We start from the raw sequence: 19,437 nt of genomic DNA on the forward strand, positions 1-19,437 counted from the left end.
CTGCGGAGCCCGGGGCAAATTCCCCTCTTGCCCCCCCCCGGGCAGCCCTGGATGAGAGCTCATTGGCCTGGCAGAGGCAGGATGCTGGAGTCAAGCCACAGAACAACCAGCCCCCTCAACCATCACCAGCACAGCACCTCTTCCTCTGCACCATCCCCGCAGCCCCCAGGACTGGCCCCACAGCCAGGCCGGAAGCCACAGTGCTCTGCCCTACCCGAGCCGTACCTGTGGTTCAGCTGAACACAGGCGCAACCTCCTGCAATTCTCTGCCTCTCCGAGACACCTGCCCCCTGGGATCCCCCGGGCCAGGATCCCCAGGTGCTAGCTGCAGCTTGTGGCCAGGAGTCTCTGGTTCAGCCCTCACATCCGCCCAGGGGAGCAGGCAGAGCTGAGCCTCACTCCATGTAACCCAAGCTCCCACCTCACTGAGGGCCTGTCCCAGGAGCTTTGAGAGTCATCCTCATGAATAGCTGTGCAAGGAGCTGCCCAGGGCCCTCTCTCCCTGCCTGGGCTATCTGGGGTTCACCGACCCCTGCAGCAGGAGGGCTGGGAGCCCAGACACTCCTATTCTATTTTATATTACTGTCCCCACTGTTTATACAAATGTTTCATCTTTAAAAATCCCCACTGAGCTCTTGGCCTCAGCTAGATCTTGTAGCAGTGAGTTCCACAGGTTAACAATTGTACACTCTAAATTGTACTGCTTCTCCATGTACTGCCTATAAACCAACTCAGCACAATAAGCAACTTCACAGCCCTCACTCGATCTGCATCTATTGGATCTGAAACCCAGGTGAGAGGCTCAGGAACCAGGAGAAGGAACAGTTTTCACTAAAGATGCTTTGTGTTGTGGCAGCACCTGAGGCCCGTTGGGTGAGGGTCAGTAACCGCCGTGGCTGTGTGCGAGCCTATTCATGCCATGCTGCTGCCTCACAGGCTGTACCAGGTGCTGCACACAGCCCAGAGCCAGGCCCTACCTGCAGAGTTTGCAGCTCATGTCACAAGATACAACCCTTAAGATCAGCAAACAATGGGAGGCAGGGGGTGATGAACTGGGAATGTTCTTAATGTTTTCTCTGAATACTGTGTTGGTGCCTCAGTGTCCCCTATGCAGTTCTTAATATCTAGGTGGTGGGATAAGGGTGTGTGATTGCTGCAGAGGAAGGGGCCAGTGCACCTAAATGCCTAACACTCTGTCTCCTAGCAACTGATGGCCTGGGCCCCTCCCCTGCAAAGGTGCCAACTGAAGGTGTTGGAGACAAAGAGACTAGGTGACCTCCTGGCCCAGGAAAGGAGCTGAGCAGAGGAGGAGGTGCTGGAGGGGGTTGTTAGTCTGGAGCTGGCTGGGGACGAGGAGTGAAGTGTAGACATGGGGGTCTGGCTCACTGCCCCCCAGAAAAGACCTGGCTGAGGGTCTGGTTCGCTGTATCTTCAAGCTCTGTTTTAGACCCTGTTCCTGTCATCGAATAAACCTCTGTTTTACTGGCTGGCTGTGAGTCACATCTGACTGCAAAGTGGGGGTGCAGGACCCTCTGGCTTCCCCAGAACCCCGCTGGGGTGGACTCGCTGTGGGAAGCGCACGGAGGGGCAGAGGATGCTGAATGCTCCAAGGAGAGACCCAGGAGGTGAAGCCGTGTGAGCTTCTTGCCCTGAACAAGTCTGCTCCAAGGGAGAGGAGGCTCCCCAAAGTCCTGCCTGGCTTTGTGGGGAACAGTTCCAGAGCATCGCCCGGTGACTCCGTGACAGTGGGGGACAGGGCTCAGGCTGCAGGTCACACTGCGCACTATGGCACACGCAGTGGCACCTGACCCAGCAGGAAGGGTTTGCGCTGAGTCTAGGTGAGAGTCAAACTCTACCTCCAAGCTTCAGTGACTGCACGCATGTCACTGTGTGTGTGTCACTGTGCGTGTCAGTGTGTGTCACCATCAGTGTGCATGTGTGTCACCGTGTGTGTGTGTCAGTGTGTGTGTCACTGTCAGTGTGCATGTGTATCACTGTGTCAGTGTGTGTCACTGTGTGTGTCACTGCCAGCGTGTGTGGGTTTCACTGTGGGTGTGTCACTGTGTGTGTGCTACTATGGGTGTGTGAGTGGGTTTCACTGTGGGTGTGTCAGTGTCACTGTGTGTGTCAGTGTGTGTGTCACTGTCAGTGTGTGTGTGTCAGTGTGTGTGTGTGTTACTGTCAGTGTGCATGTGTCACTGTGTGTGTCAGTGTGCGTGTGTCTGTGCATGTCACTGTTGTTGTGCATGTGTGTCACTGTATGTGTCAGTGTGTGTGTCACTGCCAGTGTGCATGTGTCACTGTGCATGTGTCACTGTCAGTGTGTGTGGGTTTCACTGTGGGTGTGTCACTGTGTGTGTGCTACTATGGGTGTGTGAGTGGGTGTCACTATGCATGTGTCAGTGTCACTGTGTGTGTCAGTGTGTGTGTCACTGTCAGTGTGCATGGGTGTCACTGTGCATGTGTCACTGTGGGTGTGTTACTGTCAGTGTGCATGTGTCACTGTGTGTGTCAGTGTGCATGTGTCTGTGTGTGTGTGTCACTGTCAGTGTGTGTGTATTACTGTCAGTGTACGTGTCACTGTCAGTGTGCATGTGTGTCACTGTGTCAGTGTGTGTCACTGTGTGTGCATGTGAGATGCAGCTGTTTCCTGTGTGTTACATGCTGTTCACACACCGCTCAGGCCCCCAGGGCTACAGGCAGATTCCCGATCGGGTCCCCCCTGGAGAACAATGCAGGAACACTCAGCATGGCATGCACTGTGCACTGCTCTGGGTGACAGCTGGACACTCACAGGGCCCGGCTGGCCACTGACGCTGGGTACCGCTATCCCTGCCCTGCTCTGTCAGGCTGGCAGTGCTGCCCCATCAGCCCTCACCACTCACCGCAGCACGGTGCAATGAGCAGCAGCAGCGCTGGCACAAGTGGATTAGTAGCACAGGGAAGAACCAGGATCTGTCAGAGCCACGGATCTGGAGCTGGCAACCTCCTGATTCCCCAGTGAGAACTAGAGGAGCAGAGGTTCCAGTGTTATTGGGCCTCCCCCCAAAATCAGGGGCTTTGTCTTATGTATGCAACTACACAAATACCCCCAAAAATAGCATCCAGATTTGTCCCCCTGGCTCTGGTCTCCCCAGTCAGACATTGCACAGCAAAGGCAGCAGCACTGGCAGCATGGAGGCAAGAGCTGGACAAGAAAGATGAGCTCTGGCTGACGGCTTGCTCAGTATTCGTGGTGCCCACCAGACCTGGGCTAGGCCCCTTCTGCCACCAAGCAGGGCCTGTGGCTCCCCCCATTTGCCATGCAGAAAGCCGAGCAAGGCCTCATCCCAGCCCCCTAATGGTGCACAGGGCCTGGGCAGAGCAGAGGCTGGGGTGGGGCCAACAGGGCCTTGGCACTGGGGGTGGCGCTGCCACAGACATATGATCAGGGGAGGCGGCAGGCGGATTTACAGCCATGGTGCTGCCTGCTCCAGCAGTGTTGCCCGCTCTGCTCCGCCAGGTGCGCTGGGGAGACAGGCAATAAATCTCCAATTTAATAACCTAGTCTCCCAGGCGCAGAGGCCCTGACCCCACCAATCCTGCCAGGCACTGGGCCGAGCGGCTCCCGCCTCGCAGCTCATTTGAGGTGCAGCTTACCACTTCACGGCAGGCAGACAGACATTACCCCGAGTGCTCCGGCTGGGGCTGGGAGAGACGGTCAATCGCGGGCCCCCACCCTGCACCATCAGCACTGCCTGCTGGTACCGAGATGGATGGTAACGCAGCCACTGAGCCTTAGCTGTTTTCTGTTCCAGGTGCTAGGAATCATCCTGGCGCCGGGTTCTTCCCCGTCACCACACAGAGTTCACCACCGGCCCTTCCCGGGGACAGGGCCTCATTGCCACCAGCACAGGAGAGGGAATTTCCAGGCTGGAGGCTGGAGGTGGAGACAGTCTGCCATCAGCCAAGGCTGACACCTGGCAACCGACTTCAACTGTGTGAGGCGCTGCCATGCACAGGCGCACCATGGAGAGCTCTGGCCATCACGGGGGCCCCTGGGGCCAGAGGAGAGTTGGCGGCAGCATGAAAGGCACCTGGGTCGCAGGGGGTTGGGGGCAGCGACAAGGGCTTGGGGAGTCACATGGGAGGTTGTGGCTGCAGATTAGGAGTAAGGGGCACTGTCAGAGCTGGGGAGGAACCCAGGGCTCGGTTAGCAGGGGGCTGCAGGTTGGGAGTGAGGGGCACCGGCAGAGCAGGCCCCATCCCTGGGGTGCCCGGGACTCCCAGCCCCGCCATGGGGCTGGCTGGGCCCTGCCCCTCCTGCTCTGCTCGCCCGCACCGCACAGGCAGTGACTTGTGGAGAGCGGCTGCCCCGGAGGGACATGCTCGGAATGGGAACAGCAGCAGCTGGGAGCGGGCGGCACTGGGAAATCTCCGGACAGCTGGGAGCAGGGAGGAGTCACAGCTCAGCAGGTCTGGGGGGATTATGGGGCACCCAGCAGTCCCCACTCCCAGCCTGCCTGGGAGCCCCCTGCTGAAGCAGGGTGCTGGCTTTTCCTCAGATTCTCCCCAAGTGTCTCAAAATCAGTCAGAGCAGGCCCATGGCAGGGAACCCCAGGGCAGCTCCCTGCTCCCCCTAGGCCCCTCCCCACAAGGGCCCCACAGAGCTGCCGTGGCTGTGTGCGAGGCTCCACAGGCCAGTTGGGCCCCTTGCCCCCCACAGCTGCTACGGGGCAGGCTCTGCTCATGGGGGCACCAAAGCTGGCACCTGCCTGAGTGCTGCCCCCCTACTAGGCTGTTTCCTGGCCACAGTATGCCAGCATCACCGGCCCCTGCCCCAGAGCCAGTGGAGGGGCTAGGCCATGGGAAGCTGAACTCGGGGGCTAGTGCCAGCGGCTGCCCTGTGGCAGTGACCGAGGGAGGCTTGTGGCAGGACCAGTGTTTGCCCAGGGTAGAGATGAGACCTTACAGTGCCCTGGTGGCCCAGCCCACGCAGCCCAGGCATCGCTCTGCGGTTTGGTTCTTCAGATACCTTCCCTTCAAAGCCAAGACACCAGGGATGGGAGAGAAGGGGGGCAGGGAGCCAGGCTTGCCAGGGCTCTGTCCAGAGCCCAGTGCTCCCTGGACTGGGCACATCTGACAGTGCAGGCCTCGTCTACCCCTGGCTGGGCAGGGAGCTGGCACCAAGCAGACAGAGCAGCAGCCTGCGAGCAGCCTGAGGAGGATGGAGCCAATGAGGGGCTGACGGTCCCTGGGGCAGCACAGCAATGTAGGGGATGGGCTGGAGGCTTGAGCCCCTCTGCCAGCCCACACAGCCTGGCCTGTCTCCTGCCCAGATGTTTGCCAGCAGCTCGGCAGTGAGGTGGGCCTGGGCAGCCTCACTGAGCAGATGACCTCTCCCACCCCATGGGCTGTGCTCACAGGGTGCCCCCCAGCCTGGGCAGAGGAAGGGGGATGGGCGAAGCTAGAGGGAAGCCATGGGCATCTCTCTCCTCCCACTCCACCTGCACCTGCCTCTGGATGGGGCCTCTGCAGCCTGGGCAGTGGGAGGGCAGGGGCTGCCGGATGCTCAGACCTGGGGCCTGGCCCAGGCATGGGAGTCAGTTACAGTGCAGGCCTTTTGGCAGCTGGGGCTGGGGCTGGGGCAGCCTACAGAGCCCCACACCGGCCCCTGCCCACCAGCTCCATTCCCTACAGCCAGGAGCCCACCTGAGCACCAGGGTGCCTGAGCGCCAGCCCCCTCTCCAACAGCGCTCACTGGCGGCCGCCATTCCCAGCAGCACCGAGGGCTGCTCAGACAGCATCGGGGCAACGGGGCTGCGGGGAGCAGGGCAACAGGCTGGCTGTGGGGGGAGTTCCCCGCCCCCCACCCAGTGCAGCGCTGTTCTGCGGACACTGTATACTCCCCTTCGCTGTTTTCCTCACCGCTGCCCAGGCGAGCCAGCAGCCAGTAAACCCAGGCTGGGCCAGCGAGACAGAGCACGAGGGGTCTGAAGAGAAGGGGCCGAGGAGGCCAGTCCCCTCGCCCCCAGCCCCCTTCCTTCCCAATGCCAGAGCTGAGCCATTTGCCTGTAGCTTAGCACAGTGCCGCCTGCTGAGCCCTGCCCTGCTGCCCGGAGCACACCGCCCCTTGCCCTGCCACCTGCCGCCCCCCACTGGGGCCTGCCCCGCCCCACCGCCCACAGTGTGACACCCCCTGCCCTGCTGCCCACAGCACGGCACCCCTCCGCTCCGCCCCGCTGCCCACAGCACAGCACCCCCCAGCACCACAATAGGGCACTTTGTATCAGACCTGGTTACAACACAGGGCTCTGACAGAAGGGGACTCTGTCTGCCTGGGGCAGGACTGTCCCTGGGTTTGGGGTTTGCTCCACACGTGCCCTGCTCACCTGACCCCAACTCACATGCCGTGCCCAGCTCCAATTCCCCTGCACGTGCGGCAGGGCCCCCTCTCTGAGCAGGATGTGACAAACTAGGAATGTTCTTAATGTTCCCTCTGAATACTGTGGGGGGGGCCCTCAGTTCCTGGCTGACTCTCTGTCTCCTGGCAACTAATGGCCAGACCCTTCCCCGCTGCAAGGGGATGCTTAAGGTGTGGGAGAACAAAGAGGTCAGGTGACCTCCTGGCCCAGGAAAGGAGGTGGGGCTGGAGGGGGGTTGGGAGTCTGGAACTGACTGGGGATGAGGAGTGATGTGCAGATGTGGGGGTCTGGCTCTCTGCCCCCCAGAATGGACCCGGACGAGGGGTCCGGTTCGCTGTATCTACAAGCTCTGTTTTAGACCCTGTTCCTGTCATCGAATAAACCTCTGTTTTACTGGCTGGCTGAGAGTCACGTCTGACTGCAAAGTGGGGGTGCAGGACCCTGTGGCCCCCCAGGACCCCGCCTGGGCGGGCTCGCTGTGGGAAGCACAGGGAGGGGCAGAGGATGCTGAATGCTCCAAGGAGAGACCCAGGAGGTGAAGCCGTGGGAGCTTCTTGCCCTGAACAAGTCTGCTCCAAGGGAGAGGAGGCTCCCCAAAGTCCCGACTGGCTTGGTGGGGAGCAGTTCCAGAGCATCGCCCGGTGACTCCGTGACAACTGGTGGGAGCGGTGGGATATACTGCACCCCGTGAATGGCGCTGCTTGCAGTAAGTGACTGAGGAGCAGTAAAACAAAGGAGGGATAATGAGGACCAGGCGTGCTGAAGGCTCAGAGAGGGACGGTTTCAGGGGGCAGTTAACCTCTGGGAGTGTGTGACCAGCGAGAAGGACTGTTGGAGTAACAGGGTCCCCCTGAGGACTGCAATGAGCAGTCTCAGGGGCGGAGGAGCTTGCCGCTCGACCCTGGGAGAGAGAAGGATTTTGCAGTAGCAGGGTTCCCCGGGGGATTGCAGGAGCAGTCCCAGGGGTGGAGGAGTCTGCAGCTCGACCCTGGCAAAGAGGTGGTGATCACGAGAAGGGCTGGCACACCAGGGGTTCTTCCTGGAAACCATGGGGGAGCCAAGAGCAACAGGCCTGTGAGTCCAGAGCCACTTGGGAACGGTGAAGTGATGGCCTGTCACCATCTCCTTAAGAAGGACATTGTGATCCTGTGCACAAAGAGAGGGTTACGCATGGGGAAATTCACCAAGGCACAGTTAATCGTGCAGTTGGAGGAGAAGCACCGCTCTGAGGAGCAGATTCCTGGCCCAGATGGGGCTACAAGAGGATCTGAGAGCAGCTGGAGCATCAGCCAGGCATCCCCGGGAGTCTGGTCCCCAATCAGACGAGGGTCTTCACGATTGGGTTCCCCATCAGGAGATTGGAGACGGATGGGATGGGAGCAGAGCCCGAGAGAGCGAGAGGACCGTGAGAGAGAGCAAGAGCCCGAGGAAAAGCTGCAGGAGAAGCAGCAGCAGCGTGGACTGGTGATGGTGGAGCAGAGAGACATAGGGGGCTGCCCAGGGGTCAGTGGGGAAACACGCCTGCGGGGGCGAGACCCTGGGACAGAAAGAACTGTGGTGGTGCAGCCCCAGATGCTGAGGGACTGTGGGACCTGGTTGAAGGTCCCTGGGGTGAGGCCCCTTGCCCTGCCTATGGCCCAGATCCCTGTGCAGACCCAGGAGATGTTGGGCTGGCTGGTAGTTGGGGTTCTCCAGGATATCGGCTGGGAGGCCCTGTTGGGGGGTGACTGTCTTCCCGTGGGACAGGATCCAGGCCCCGCTCCTGTAATGGCCGAGGGTTTGAATTCAAATCCAGGGAACCAATTGGCTAGGATGGAAATGGTCAGTGAAAATGCAAATAACCTGGCTGGCAGGGGGGAGGGGCTGCTGGGCTCAGGATACCTGCCTACCTGTAACCAGCCCCCTGGGGCTGAGGGGGAGGGAGAGATGCTCCCTGCACACCGGAGAGGGGGCTCACACTGGCTCTGATGCTGTGACCAGAGCAGAGAGCTCGCTGCCTGTCCCCACTGGGACAGCAAGGGCAGCGCTGAGCACAGGGGGAGCTGAGACCCCAGCTGAGTGGGGGGACACCCAGGCAGGGCAGGTCAGCTGCCAAACAGGTTTGCCTGGTCCAGACGTGCTGCTGGGAAGTGATTACACAGCAGGGAGGGAGCTACCAGGGACAGGGCTCAGGGGGGCTGTGACCCCAGGCCCAGCCAGCGAGAGGGAGCAGGTCCCACTCCCTGCCCCAGCTCCTGAATCCCAGACCGAGCTGCAGAGGGATCCCTCCTTGGAGAAGCTGAGGGAACTTGCTGGCCACAGCACTGCAAACCCCCTTGGGGAAGGCTGCAGGGACAGAGTCCTGCAGGAGAAGGGATTCCTGTACCAGGAATGGGCTCCCCAAGGGGAAGTAGAACTGGGGGGAATCGGGAGGCAGCTGATAGTGCCCCAGGAATCCACAGGGTTCTTCCCTTTCGAGCTGCTGGATGGGAGGAGAGTGAGGGAACCCCTGGACCTGAAAGGGGAGGATTGGGAGAAGGGGGAAGACCCTGTCATAAACAGATAAGAAAAGTTAATAGCACAGAAGTACTTTATATCTCTTTGCCTGTAAAGGGTTAACAAGTTCAGTGAGCCTGGCTGTCAGCTGACCAGAGGAGCAATTAGGGGAAAGGAGACTTTCAAATCTTGAGGGAGGGAAGTTTTTGTGTGTGCTGTTAGAATTTGGTTGTTGTTCTCTCTGAGGGCTCAGAGGGACCAGACGTGCAACCAGGTTTCTCTCCAATCTCCCTGATACAGGCTCTTATAAGTTCAGACTAGTGAGTACTGGGTAGATCAAGTGAGTTGGGCTTATGTTTGTTTTCTTTATTTGCAAATGTGTATTTGGTTGGAAGGAGTTCAAATTGGTATTTTGCCGAAAAGATTTTAATTTGTACTTGTATCCTTAGGCTGGGAGGGTGTTCCCAGTGTCTATAGCTGACAGACCCTGTACCTATTCCATTTTTTTTTAAATTACAAAGATAATTTTTACTGTTTTTTCTTTCTTTAATTAAAAGCTTTTCTTGTTTAAGAACCTGATTGTTTTTTTATTCTGGTGAGACCCCAGGGGACTGGGTCTGGATTCACCAGGGAATTGGTGGGGAGAAAGGAGGGAAGAGGGAGAGAGAGGCTGATTTCTCTCTGTGCCAGGATTACTTTCTCTCAGGAAGAGTCTGGGAGGGGGAAAGAGAAGGAGAGAGGAAGGTGAATTGTCCTCTCTGTTTTGTGATTCAAGGAGTTTGAATCACAGTGATCTTCCAGGGGAACCCAGGAAGGGGAAGCCTGGGAGAGGCAATGGTGGGGGAAAGGGTTTACTTTCCCTGTGTTTAGATCCAGAGGGACTGGGTCTTGGGGGTCCCCAGGCAAGGTTTTGGGGGGACCAGAGTGTACCAGGCACTGTAATTCCTGGTTGGTGGCAGCGCTACAGGTTCTAAGCAGGTAATTAAGCTTAGAGGAATTCATGCTGGTACCTCATCTTTTGGACGCTAAGGTTCAGAGTGGGGATTGTACCATGACAGACCCCCTGGGCGATCTCTTCCCTGAGGTGGGAGCCAATCTCCCCATCAGGTGTTCCCCGCTCAGAGTCACTGGGAAAGCAGCCCAGAACCTGGAGAGAGAGATCAAGGACCTGCTGGCTTTAAATGTGATCCAGCCGTTTTACAGCCCATGGGCCTCACCCATGGGGCTGGTTCCCCAGGAAGGTGGGATGATCTGGTTTAGTGGGGACCTTCGGAAGCTTAAAGCCATCACGGTGTCCGATGCCAACCCCATGCCTAGGCCTGGGGAGATTCTAGACAAGCAGAGGGCGATGGAGAACTTGGACCTGGCAAACACTGATAATGTGCATCTTTAGCCAGACCTGGGAGGAACAGGTGTCCCAGGTGAAGAGGGGGCTGGGCTGCCTCAAGGAGGTGGGACTGACGGTAAAAACTGGAAAGTGTAAGGTGGGGACGGCAGAGGTGTTGTATGTGGACCACAAGGTGGGGAGCGGCTGCCCAAGCCCAGGGCTGGCAAGGCCAAGATGGGGGCTCTTAACCAAGAGAGCCTAAATCGCAGACCAGAGTGCTAGGAGAAGACCCCATCCCAGATTGAACCCCAGGGGTACTGGGGTGGCAAAAGGGTACGGACTGCATAAACCTTCCCACATGCAGCCTGCAAGTGCCGTCAAGCACACTCAACCTAAGGGAGGGCGTGAGACTGGACTGTTCTGGTGTAACTCACACCAAGGGATGGGAGAGATGCTGGGGCATCCATGGGAACGTTGATGGGTTCGAACTTCCCCAGGTCACTGGCTGGAGTGACCTCGCTCAGTTCGGTCTCGAAGGGGGGAGAGATGTGATGAACTAGGCATGTTCTTAATGTTCCCTCTGAATACTATGGGAGGGCCTCATCTCTGGCCGACCCTCTGTCTCTTGGCAACTAATGGCCAGGCCCTTCGCCCTGCAAGGGGATGCTAAAGGTGTGGGAGAACAAAGAGATCAGGTGATCTCCTGGCCCGGGAAAGGGGCTGAGCAGAGAGAAGGGGCTGGAGGGGATTAGTCTGGAGCTGGCTAGAGAAGAGGAGTGAAGTGCAGACGTGGGAGTCTGGCTCACTGCCCCCTCAAAATGGACCCGGCTGAAGGGTCCTGTTCTCTGTACCTGCAAGCTCTGTTTTAGACCCTGTTCCTGTCATCGAATAAACCTCTGTTTTACTGGCTGGCTGAGAGTCACGTCTGACTGCAAAGTGGGGGTGCAGGACCCTGTGGTCCCCCCAGGACCCCACCTGGGCGGGCTTGCTGTGGGAAGCACAGGGAGGGGCAGAGGATGCTGAATGCTCCAAGAAGAGACCCCGGAGGTGAAGCCATGTGAGCTTCTTGCCCTGCAGACTGTCTGCTCCAAGGGAGAGGAGGCTCCCAAAGTCCGGCCTGGCTTGGTGGGGAGCAGGTCCAGAGCATTGCCCGAGACTCCGTGACACAGGGACAGGCCTGGGGCACCTGATGGGGGGGACCTGCTCAGGTGGTGGAGGGGCTGCCCGCATCCCAGCCCTCTGCCCTCCCCTGGCTCAGCCTCATGCTCCCCCCCAGGCAAGCAAGATGGGTAGGCAGATTCCCCTGACAGGCATACAGCAAATCTCCATAGTAACATCAGCAACCCCAACCCTGAGCAACTAAGCCCTGTCAACCAGACCCCGGCGACGCCGATGCAGCATCCCCTGCAGCCGGCCCAGCTCTATGCCCAGCAGCCTCCGCCCCACTCTGGACAGCACAGACCCCTCCTCCACCATGGGGGTGGTGAACAGCTCAAATGATCCCAATAACATTAGAGAACACCGCAAGAGAAATGACACTGGGCCTGGTTTCCATGGAAACAAGAGAGCCTCCTTATCCAGTTTGGTACCATGGAGGTTTCCATGGTGCCACGGCTGTATCTGACCATCTTTTCCATACACCACGTTTGTATGTCATCACCACCTGTGCCCAAGGCTTTGCATCCCCCAGCTTCCTCATCCGCCTCCCCTTATGCTACCACCCACCCACCCCCGTCCACCTGCCCTGAACCTCCACGAGCCTCTGCACACTGCAGCGCAGTAGGGAGCAGGGGCTGCCCATGCTGTGGGGCTGGGTCAGGAACAAGCTGAGCTGTCTGTAGTTAGTCTAGCAAATGCAAGGCTGGCGTGGGACTGGGAAATGTAGGGGTGGAAGGCACATGCAGGAGACTGGGCCTAGGGCTCCCTCAGGTAGGGTGGACAGGATGGATATTGGGTTGGGCACCCTCCAGTCACTGCCCAGCCCCCTCCCTGCCCAGGGTTCACAGCGCGGGGGGTTGGCAGCAGAGTCCGGCTCCCATCCCTGGTGAGACGTTCTGGATCCATGGTGCACAGGACCCACACGGGCCCCACAGCACAGCCCTGCTCCCCGTCCCCCACACCAGCTGGGCCCCTTGGCACCATGTCCCAAGCCAGGAATATGCCAGTCAGGGTGCCCCCCACCCCCCGCCAAGTGGAGTCAGGGGTTGCCACAGCAACCAGGTCCTTGCTGGAGCTTACAGCAACTAGTTCAAGGCTTTATTTTAAGAATCACTTTGAATCTGAGAGTCTTCCCCGGCCGCCAAGGTGGGGGTAATCCTGCCCCTTCATCGGGCCCCTGATCTGCCCCTGCACCAGGGACAGGGAGCAGCAGGACCAGGGCAGGCGTTAATCAGGCCCCAGCAGGATCCCTGCAGTCTTGGCTGGGCATGGCAAAACCTCCCATGCAGGCCGGGGTGTGGAGGGAGGACAAATAGCAGGTGACTCAGTGCTCTGTGGGGCACTGAACTGACCCCCCAGCACCCGAGGAGGGGCCTCACCTGAGCCCCACACAGCATGTGCCAAACCGGCTCCTCCCCTCAGCCCAGACAGCTGCTGTGATCCAGGCCACCGCCTGCCTCCCTGATCTGCACAGCGCCCCCACTTGGTCATGCCCCCTGCCTGGAACAGCCCTGCCCAGCCCCCCCTTTCCCAGCTCAAGCCCTGCCCAGCCCCCACATTTCCTGGCACAGTGCCCCCGCCCATTGCAGCCCTGTCCCATGCCACCCAGGCCCCAAGAACAGATGCGGGGAGGGGACACACTGAGCCAGGTGTGTCTGTGCCCAAGGGTAACCCCATGGCAGGGGCTGGGCTTCCAGGTACTGTGCTCCTGCAGCCCAAGTCCCTGGCAGGTGGGAGCCTCGGGGGGTGGGGGTGAGGGTCCTTCTGGACTCACCCCCCCCATACACCCCCACCCCAGAGTTCTGCAGCCCCTGGCCTGAGGTAGTTCTGGGCTCATCGGTGTTGGGAAAACCCACAGCAGCTGCTGGCAGCTCAGGGGCACGGACACGAGCAGTTGCCAGAGGTGGTGGGGTAGGGAGAGGGACAGGGGGGTGCTGGCGAGGGGGAAAGAGAGTTACGGACAAGGTGCAAGGAGAGAACTGCAGGGGGAGGGGAAGTGCAGAGAGATCAGGATAGAGAGGGCTGGGGGTGCAGGGAGGGAGCTGGGGGTACAGGGAAGAGGTGAGGTCAGGGTGCAGGGAGGGAGCTGTGGGTGCAGGGAGGGGGTGAGGTCAGGGTGTGTCACAGAGTGTGGGGAAGTCTGGCCCTGCTCCCCTCTTCCTGGGACTCACAGTCACTCTCAGCCTGCCAGTAAAACAGGTTTATTGGACAACAGGAACACAGGTTACAGCAGAGATTGGAGGCACTACCAGGACCCCTCAATTGAGTCCCTCTGGGGGTTCAGGAAGCTTAGTCCCCTGAATTCCAACCACCCAGCCCAAAACGGAAACTAAACTCAACTCCCTCCAGCCGGCCCCTTCCTTTGTCCAGCTTCCTGGGGAAAGGTGCTGACACCTCCCTGCTCCCTGGCTCAGGTTACAGGCCTAGGTCCTGGTCCCTCACCTAATGGAATTCCTGGTTCTCTCATCCCCCACACAGACAGTCCCTACTCCATCACAGGGTGCAGGAAGGAAGCTGGGGCTGCAGGGAGGGGGTGAGGTCAGGGTGCAGGGAGGGAGCTGTGGGTGCAGGGAGAGGGTGAAGTCAGGGTGCAGGGAGAAGACTGGGGGTGCAGGGAGAGGGTGAGGTCAGGGTGCAGGGAGGGAGCTGGGGGTGCAGGGAGAGGGTGAAGTCAGGGTGCAGGGAGGGAGCTGGGGGTGCAGGGAGAGGGTGAGGTCAGGGTTCAGGGAGGGAGCTGGGAGTGCAGGAAATGGCATAGCGGGAGTGGGGGGCAGGGAGGGCAGTGAAGCAAGTGCCTGGGGAATTGCTTTGCATTTGCAGCCCTTTGCTTCCCACCCCACGTGGGGCCAGGGAGGGGATCCTGCACATCGCCCCTAAAGGATCCCAGACACCCCCGGCCTGGCCCCTTCCCCCCAAGGGTCTGTCACCCCACACAGAGGGATAGGCCCGGACACTGCCCCTCCAGTCCACCCCCATGCCCTGTGGGAGGAAAGCCGCCCTGAGGGGTCAATGGGTGAGCAGGCGGCTCACGGCAGGCCAGCAAGTGGCTCCCCCACAGCCCAGCTCCAGCCTGGCCAGACAGGGCTGCAGGCTGCATGTGGCCAAGGGCGAGCCCTGGTGGCCTGGGAAGGAGGCTCCAGCTCTCACAGTCGGGGAGCAGGCAGGAGCCGGCCCCTCTGAGCTGGGCCGGGCCAGAGACCCTCAAGCTGCTCTCCAGCCCAGCTACCCCGAGGCCAGAAATCACCAGTCCCAGTCATGCTCTTGGGCTGTGATTTCTGAGCCCCCTGAGTGTGTGGGTGTGTGTGCTGAATGAGTGTGTACATAGCTGTGCTGCATGAACATGTGCACTGTGTGTGTGCACTCTGCTGTGTGGATGTGCATGTGCATTATGTTGTGTGTTTGTGCATTACGTCTGCATGCGACAGCTCGTGCTACAGCTCGCTCACGTTCACAGGGCACATGGCGGTTTTGGTCCCGGTGACCAGAACCCGTTGTGCCAGGTGCTGCCCAGCGAGAGGGCAGCCCTGCCTGGCCCAGCCCAGCCTGGTCACAATCTGGTGCAGAGAATGGGGGGCAGTGGGTAGGAAGCTGGAAATGGGACCCACCAAACCCAGAGGGGCCCCCAAGCGGGGAACCGCTGTGAACCTCTGCTGAGCTGGTGGCGGAGCAGGCTGCTGTTTGGAACAGCCAGGGTGGGTCTCCCCTCTCTGGCCACAGACACCTGCTCAGTCTGCTCCATCTGCTCTGAAAGGAGCAGCTCCCATTACCACAGCTGTTAACACCACTGCCCAGGCTTGGCACCCCCCACCTGCTGCAGGCCCCTCCCTTAGCCCTGACAACAGCTCTAACAGTCGCATCAGGTGTCACCCCTGGAGTCAAGTGAGCAGGAGAATCTCAGCTTTCAGTTATAATGAGCGGCAAGTTTCTAGCCCTTGTGGCTGCAAAGACAATCTGGGAAAGGTGGCCTGCGCACAGCCCATGGGCCTCAGGGATGCAGCAGCAAAGAGAAGCCGGAAATACCAGGGTTAACACCTCATGATCTCGGTGCACTCGGGGTCAGCAGTTCTACAGCGCACAGCTCATCAGCAGGGCTGGACCCTAAACCGTCACCGCCCCAGCACTGACCTTGTCCACTGCAGCTAGCGGAGCGGGGGGGGGGGGAGAGCTGCTGGCATCTCCGTGGGGCAGCCCCCACAGGAATACCCCCTGCCCACAGGTCACCCTGTGCGAGGCAGCAGGGCTCTTGTGCTGCGGGGTGCAGAGCCTGGTCTAGCATTACAGACAACACAGCGGCAGGTACCATGCCCCAGGACGGGTCAGCTGTGGGACCAGACCCGGCACCTGTTGAAGTCAAAGCAGGAGCCTCTAGCATGGGGCACGTGGTCTAGCAGCCAGAGGGTGCCAGGCATTAGTCAGGGGAACACAAGCACAAATTAAGGGGGACACGAGTGCGGTCCTCAGATACCTGAAAGGCTGCCATAGAGAACCGCTTTTCTCCAGCTTTTCTCTGGCCACCGAGGACAGGACAAGAGGCGATGGGATCAAACTGTAGCACAGCAGATTTAGATTAAATCTCAGGTGGTCCATGTGGGGTGGGGGGGGAGCACAATGTTATAGCTGATGCTCTATCACGGTGCGGGGGCCTGAACTTCCCCAAGTCACTGGTTAAGTGACCCTGCTCTGTTCACCCTGGAAGGGGGGCAGAGATGTGCTGAAGGGGGGGATTTTCTTGTTTTTTCCTTGTTTTTCCAATGGCTTGCATGCAGAGGGAGTTTGTTGTTATAGAGGACCAGAGAGGGAACTCGGGACCCTGGCCAATGGCCTGGAGGATGGAGATCCCAGTGACTGGTGACCTAGTGACCCGGCTCAGGAGACACAGCCAGTTCTGGCCAGTGGGAGGACAATGGGCTGCAGAGAGAGGACCCTGGTGACCTGACTAGCCGGTTCCAGCCAGAGGAGGCCAGAGGATGGAAGAGGGGAGAGTTGGCCCAAGTGACCCGGTTTACAACCCCGTTTCCCTGGAGAGAAGACAATGGACAGAGGGGGCTTGGGACTGGAGATCTCAGATGCCCAGCTGGAGAGGGGGAGCAGGCAGAGCCCACCTGGATGCAGGGAGACTGGGATGTGCTGGGCTGAGGGAGGCCAGGCCTGGGGCCCTGAGACAGCTCAATGGGACGAAGTACAGCTCAATGGGACGAAGTCAGAGGGCCTGGACAATCTCCATCCGAGGATATTAAAGGAACTGGCGCGTGAAATTGCGAGCCCGTTAGCGAGAATTTTTAAGCAATCGATAAACTCGGGGGTTGTGCCGTATGACTGGAGGATTGCTAATGTAGTTCCTATTTTTAAGAAAGGGAATAAAAGTGATCTGGGTAATTATAGGCCTGTTAGCTTGACGTCTGTAGTATGTAAGGTCTTGGAAAAAATTTTAAGGGAGAAAGTAGTTAAGGACATAGAGGTCAATGGTAATTGGGACGAATTGCAACACGGATTTACTAAAGGTAGATCGTGTCAAACCAATCTGATCTCCTTCTTTGAGAAGGTGACGGATTACTTAGATAAAGGAAATGCGGCAGATATAATTTACCTAGATTTCAGTAAGGCGTTCGACACGGTTCCACATGGGGAACTGTTAGTTAAATTGGAAAAGATGGGGATGAATATGAAAGTTGTAAGGTGGATAAGGAACTGGTTAAAGGGGAGACTCCAGCGGGTTGTATTGAAAGGTGAACTGTCAGGCTCGAAGGAGGTCACTAGTGGAGTCCCTCAAGGATCAGTTTTGGGACGGATCTTATTTAACCTTTTTATAACTGACCTTGGCACAAAGAGCGGGAATGTGCTAATAAAGTTTGCGGATGACACAAAGCTGGGGGGTATTGCTAACATGGAGAAGGACAGGAATACTATTCAGGAAGATCTGAACCACCTTGTAAACTGGAGTAATAGAAATAGGATGAAATACAATAGTGAAAAGTGCAAGGTCATGCACTTAGGGATTAATAATAAGAATTTTGGATATACGTTGGGGGCGCATCAGTTGGAAGCGACGGAGGAGGAGAAGGACCTTGGGGTATTGGTTGATAGCAGGATGACTATGAGCCGCCAATGTGATACGGCTGTTAAAAAAGCAAATGCGATTTTGGGATGCATCAGGCGGGGTATTTCCTGCAAGGATAAGGAGGTGTTAGTACCGTTATATAAGGCGCTGGTGAGACCCCATCTGGAATACTGTGTGCAGTTCTGGTGTCCCATGTTCAAGAAGGATGAATTCAAACTGGAGCAGGTTCAGAGATGGGCTACAAGGATGATCCGAGGAATGGAAAAACTGCCTTATGAAAGGAGACTCAAAGAGCTTGGCTTGTTTAGCCTGGCCAAAAGAAGGCTGCGGGGGGATATGCTTGCTCTTTATAAATATATCAGGGGGGTTAACGTTAGGGAGGGAGAGGAATTATTTAAGTTTAGTACTAATGTAGGCACGAGGACGAATGGGTATAAATTGGATATTAGGAAGTTTAGACTTGAAATTAGATGAAGGTTTCTAACCATTAGGGGAGTGAAGTTCTGGAACAGCCTTCCGAGGGAAGTAGTGGGGGCAAAAGACTTTTCTGGCTTTAAGGCTAAGCTTGATAAGTATATGGAGGGGATGTTATGATAGGATCGTTAATTTGGGCAATTGATCTTGGATTACCACCACATAGGTCTGCTCAATGGTCTGCGGGGAGATGTTGGATGGGATGGGAACTGAGTTACTGCAGAGAATTCCTTCTTGGGTGCTGGCTGGTGAGTCTTGCCCACATGCTCAGGGTTTAGCTGATCGCCATATTTGGGGTCGGGAAGGAATTTTCCTCCAGGGCGGATTGGCAGGGGCCCTGGAGGTTTTTCGCCTTCCCCTGCAGCGTGGGGCACGGGTCGCTTGCTGGTGGATTCTCTGCAGCTTGAGGTCTTCAAACCAATTTTGAGGATTTCAATAACTCGGTCCTGGGTTAGGGGTTGTTATAAAATTGGATGGGTAGGGTTCTGTGGCCTGCCTTGTGCAGGAGGTCAGACTAGATGATCATATTGGTCCCTTCTGACCTATGAGTCTATGAGTCTGTGTTCAATGCTCAATAAACCTCCTGTTTTACGCTGGCTGAGAGTCACTCTGGGCTAGAGAACAGGGTTGCATCGTCCCCTTCGGGGGTGGAGGCCCTGGGGATCCAGAGCGCGAGGACTCCCTGAAGGGGCCCATGGCAGAGACAGACATGCTGAGGCTCAGAGAGGTGCGGCTCCAGGAGGTAGAGGGGCCGGACCCCGAGAGAGAGTGGACCCCCGAGAAGGGCTGTTGCACTGAAGGGGGTTCCCCCCTCGGACCACATGAGGCCAAGAGTGGGCACGATCTGTGAGTCCGTAACACTCAGGAAAAACATCCCCTCTGTAAGAACAGTGGACAATGGGAGGACGCCTGGGGAGGTGGAGGATCTCGAAAGGAGACTGGAGCTGTCTGTCTGGGATGGGTCAGACACACCAACTCCTGCATCTCGCTGGGCTCAGACCAGACCGTGAGATCCCTTCTAACTCTGGGGGCCGGGGCACAGCTCCGCCGGCAGGGCCGGCACCGGTAACAGCCCTGCACCTCCGGCGGCGGCCAGCAGAGGGGGCCCCTGCCCAGCATTTAACCCAGGCAGGCGCCGAGCCCGGAGCTGCCCCAGCCCGCAGGGAACCGAGCTCCAGCAAGCGAGCTCCCCTGACCCCCAAGCCCTGCCCAGACCCCCAACCAACTGCTACCCCCCACAGACCCCCAACCCCTGCCCAGACCCCCAACCCGACCCTACAGACCCCCAACCCCTGCCCAGACCCCCAACCAACTGCTACCCCCCACAGACCCCTAACCCCTGCCCAGACCCCCAACCCGACCCTACAGACCCCCAACCCCTGCCCAGACCCCCAACCAACTGCTACCCCCCACAGACCCCCAATCCCTGCCCAGACCCCCAACCCAACTCTACAGACCCCCAACCCCTGCCCAGACCCCCAACCCAACTCTACAGACCCCCAACCCCTGCCCAGACCCCCAACCAACTGCTACCCCCNNNG

General features: G+C 58.5%; 1 protein-coding gene across 1 annotated transcript; it reads left to right on the top strand.

Moving 5' to 3' along the window:
* Window positions 1–2,139: 2,139 nt before the first annotated feature.
* LOC115635177 (putative uncharacterized protein C18orf15) lies at window positions 2,140–3,204 on the top strand (the record flags this gene model as incomplete). The annotated part of the gene is made up of 3 exons (XM_030533520.1): window positions 2,140–2,258; window positions 2,490–2,570; window positions 3,138–3,204. Coding segments are annotated over 3 exons (267 nt in total), but the record flags the coding sequence as incomplete, so codon positions are not given.
* Window positions 3,205–19,437: the final 16,233 nt, after the last annotated feature.

Source organism: Gopherus evgoodei, chromosome 14, assembly GCF_007399415.2.
Source record: "Gopherus evgoodei ecotype Sinaloan lineage chromosome 14, rGopEvg1_v1.p, whole genome shotgun sequence".
Taxonomy (NCBI): Eukaryota; Metazoa; Chordata; order Testudines; family Testudinidae; genus Gopherus; species Gopherus evgoodei.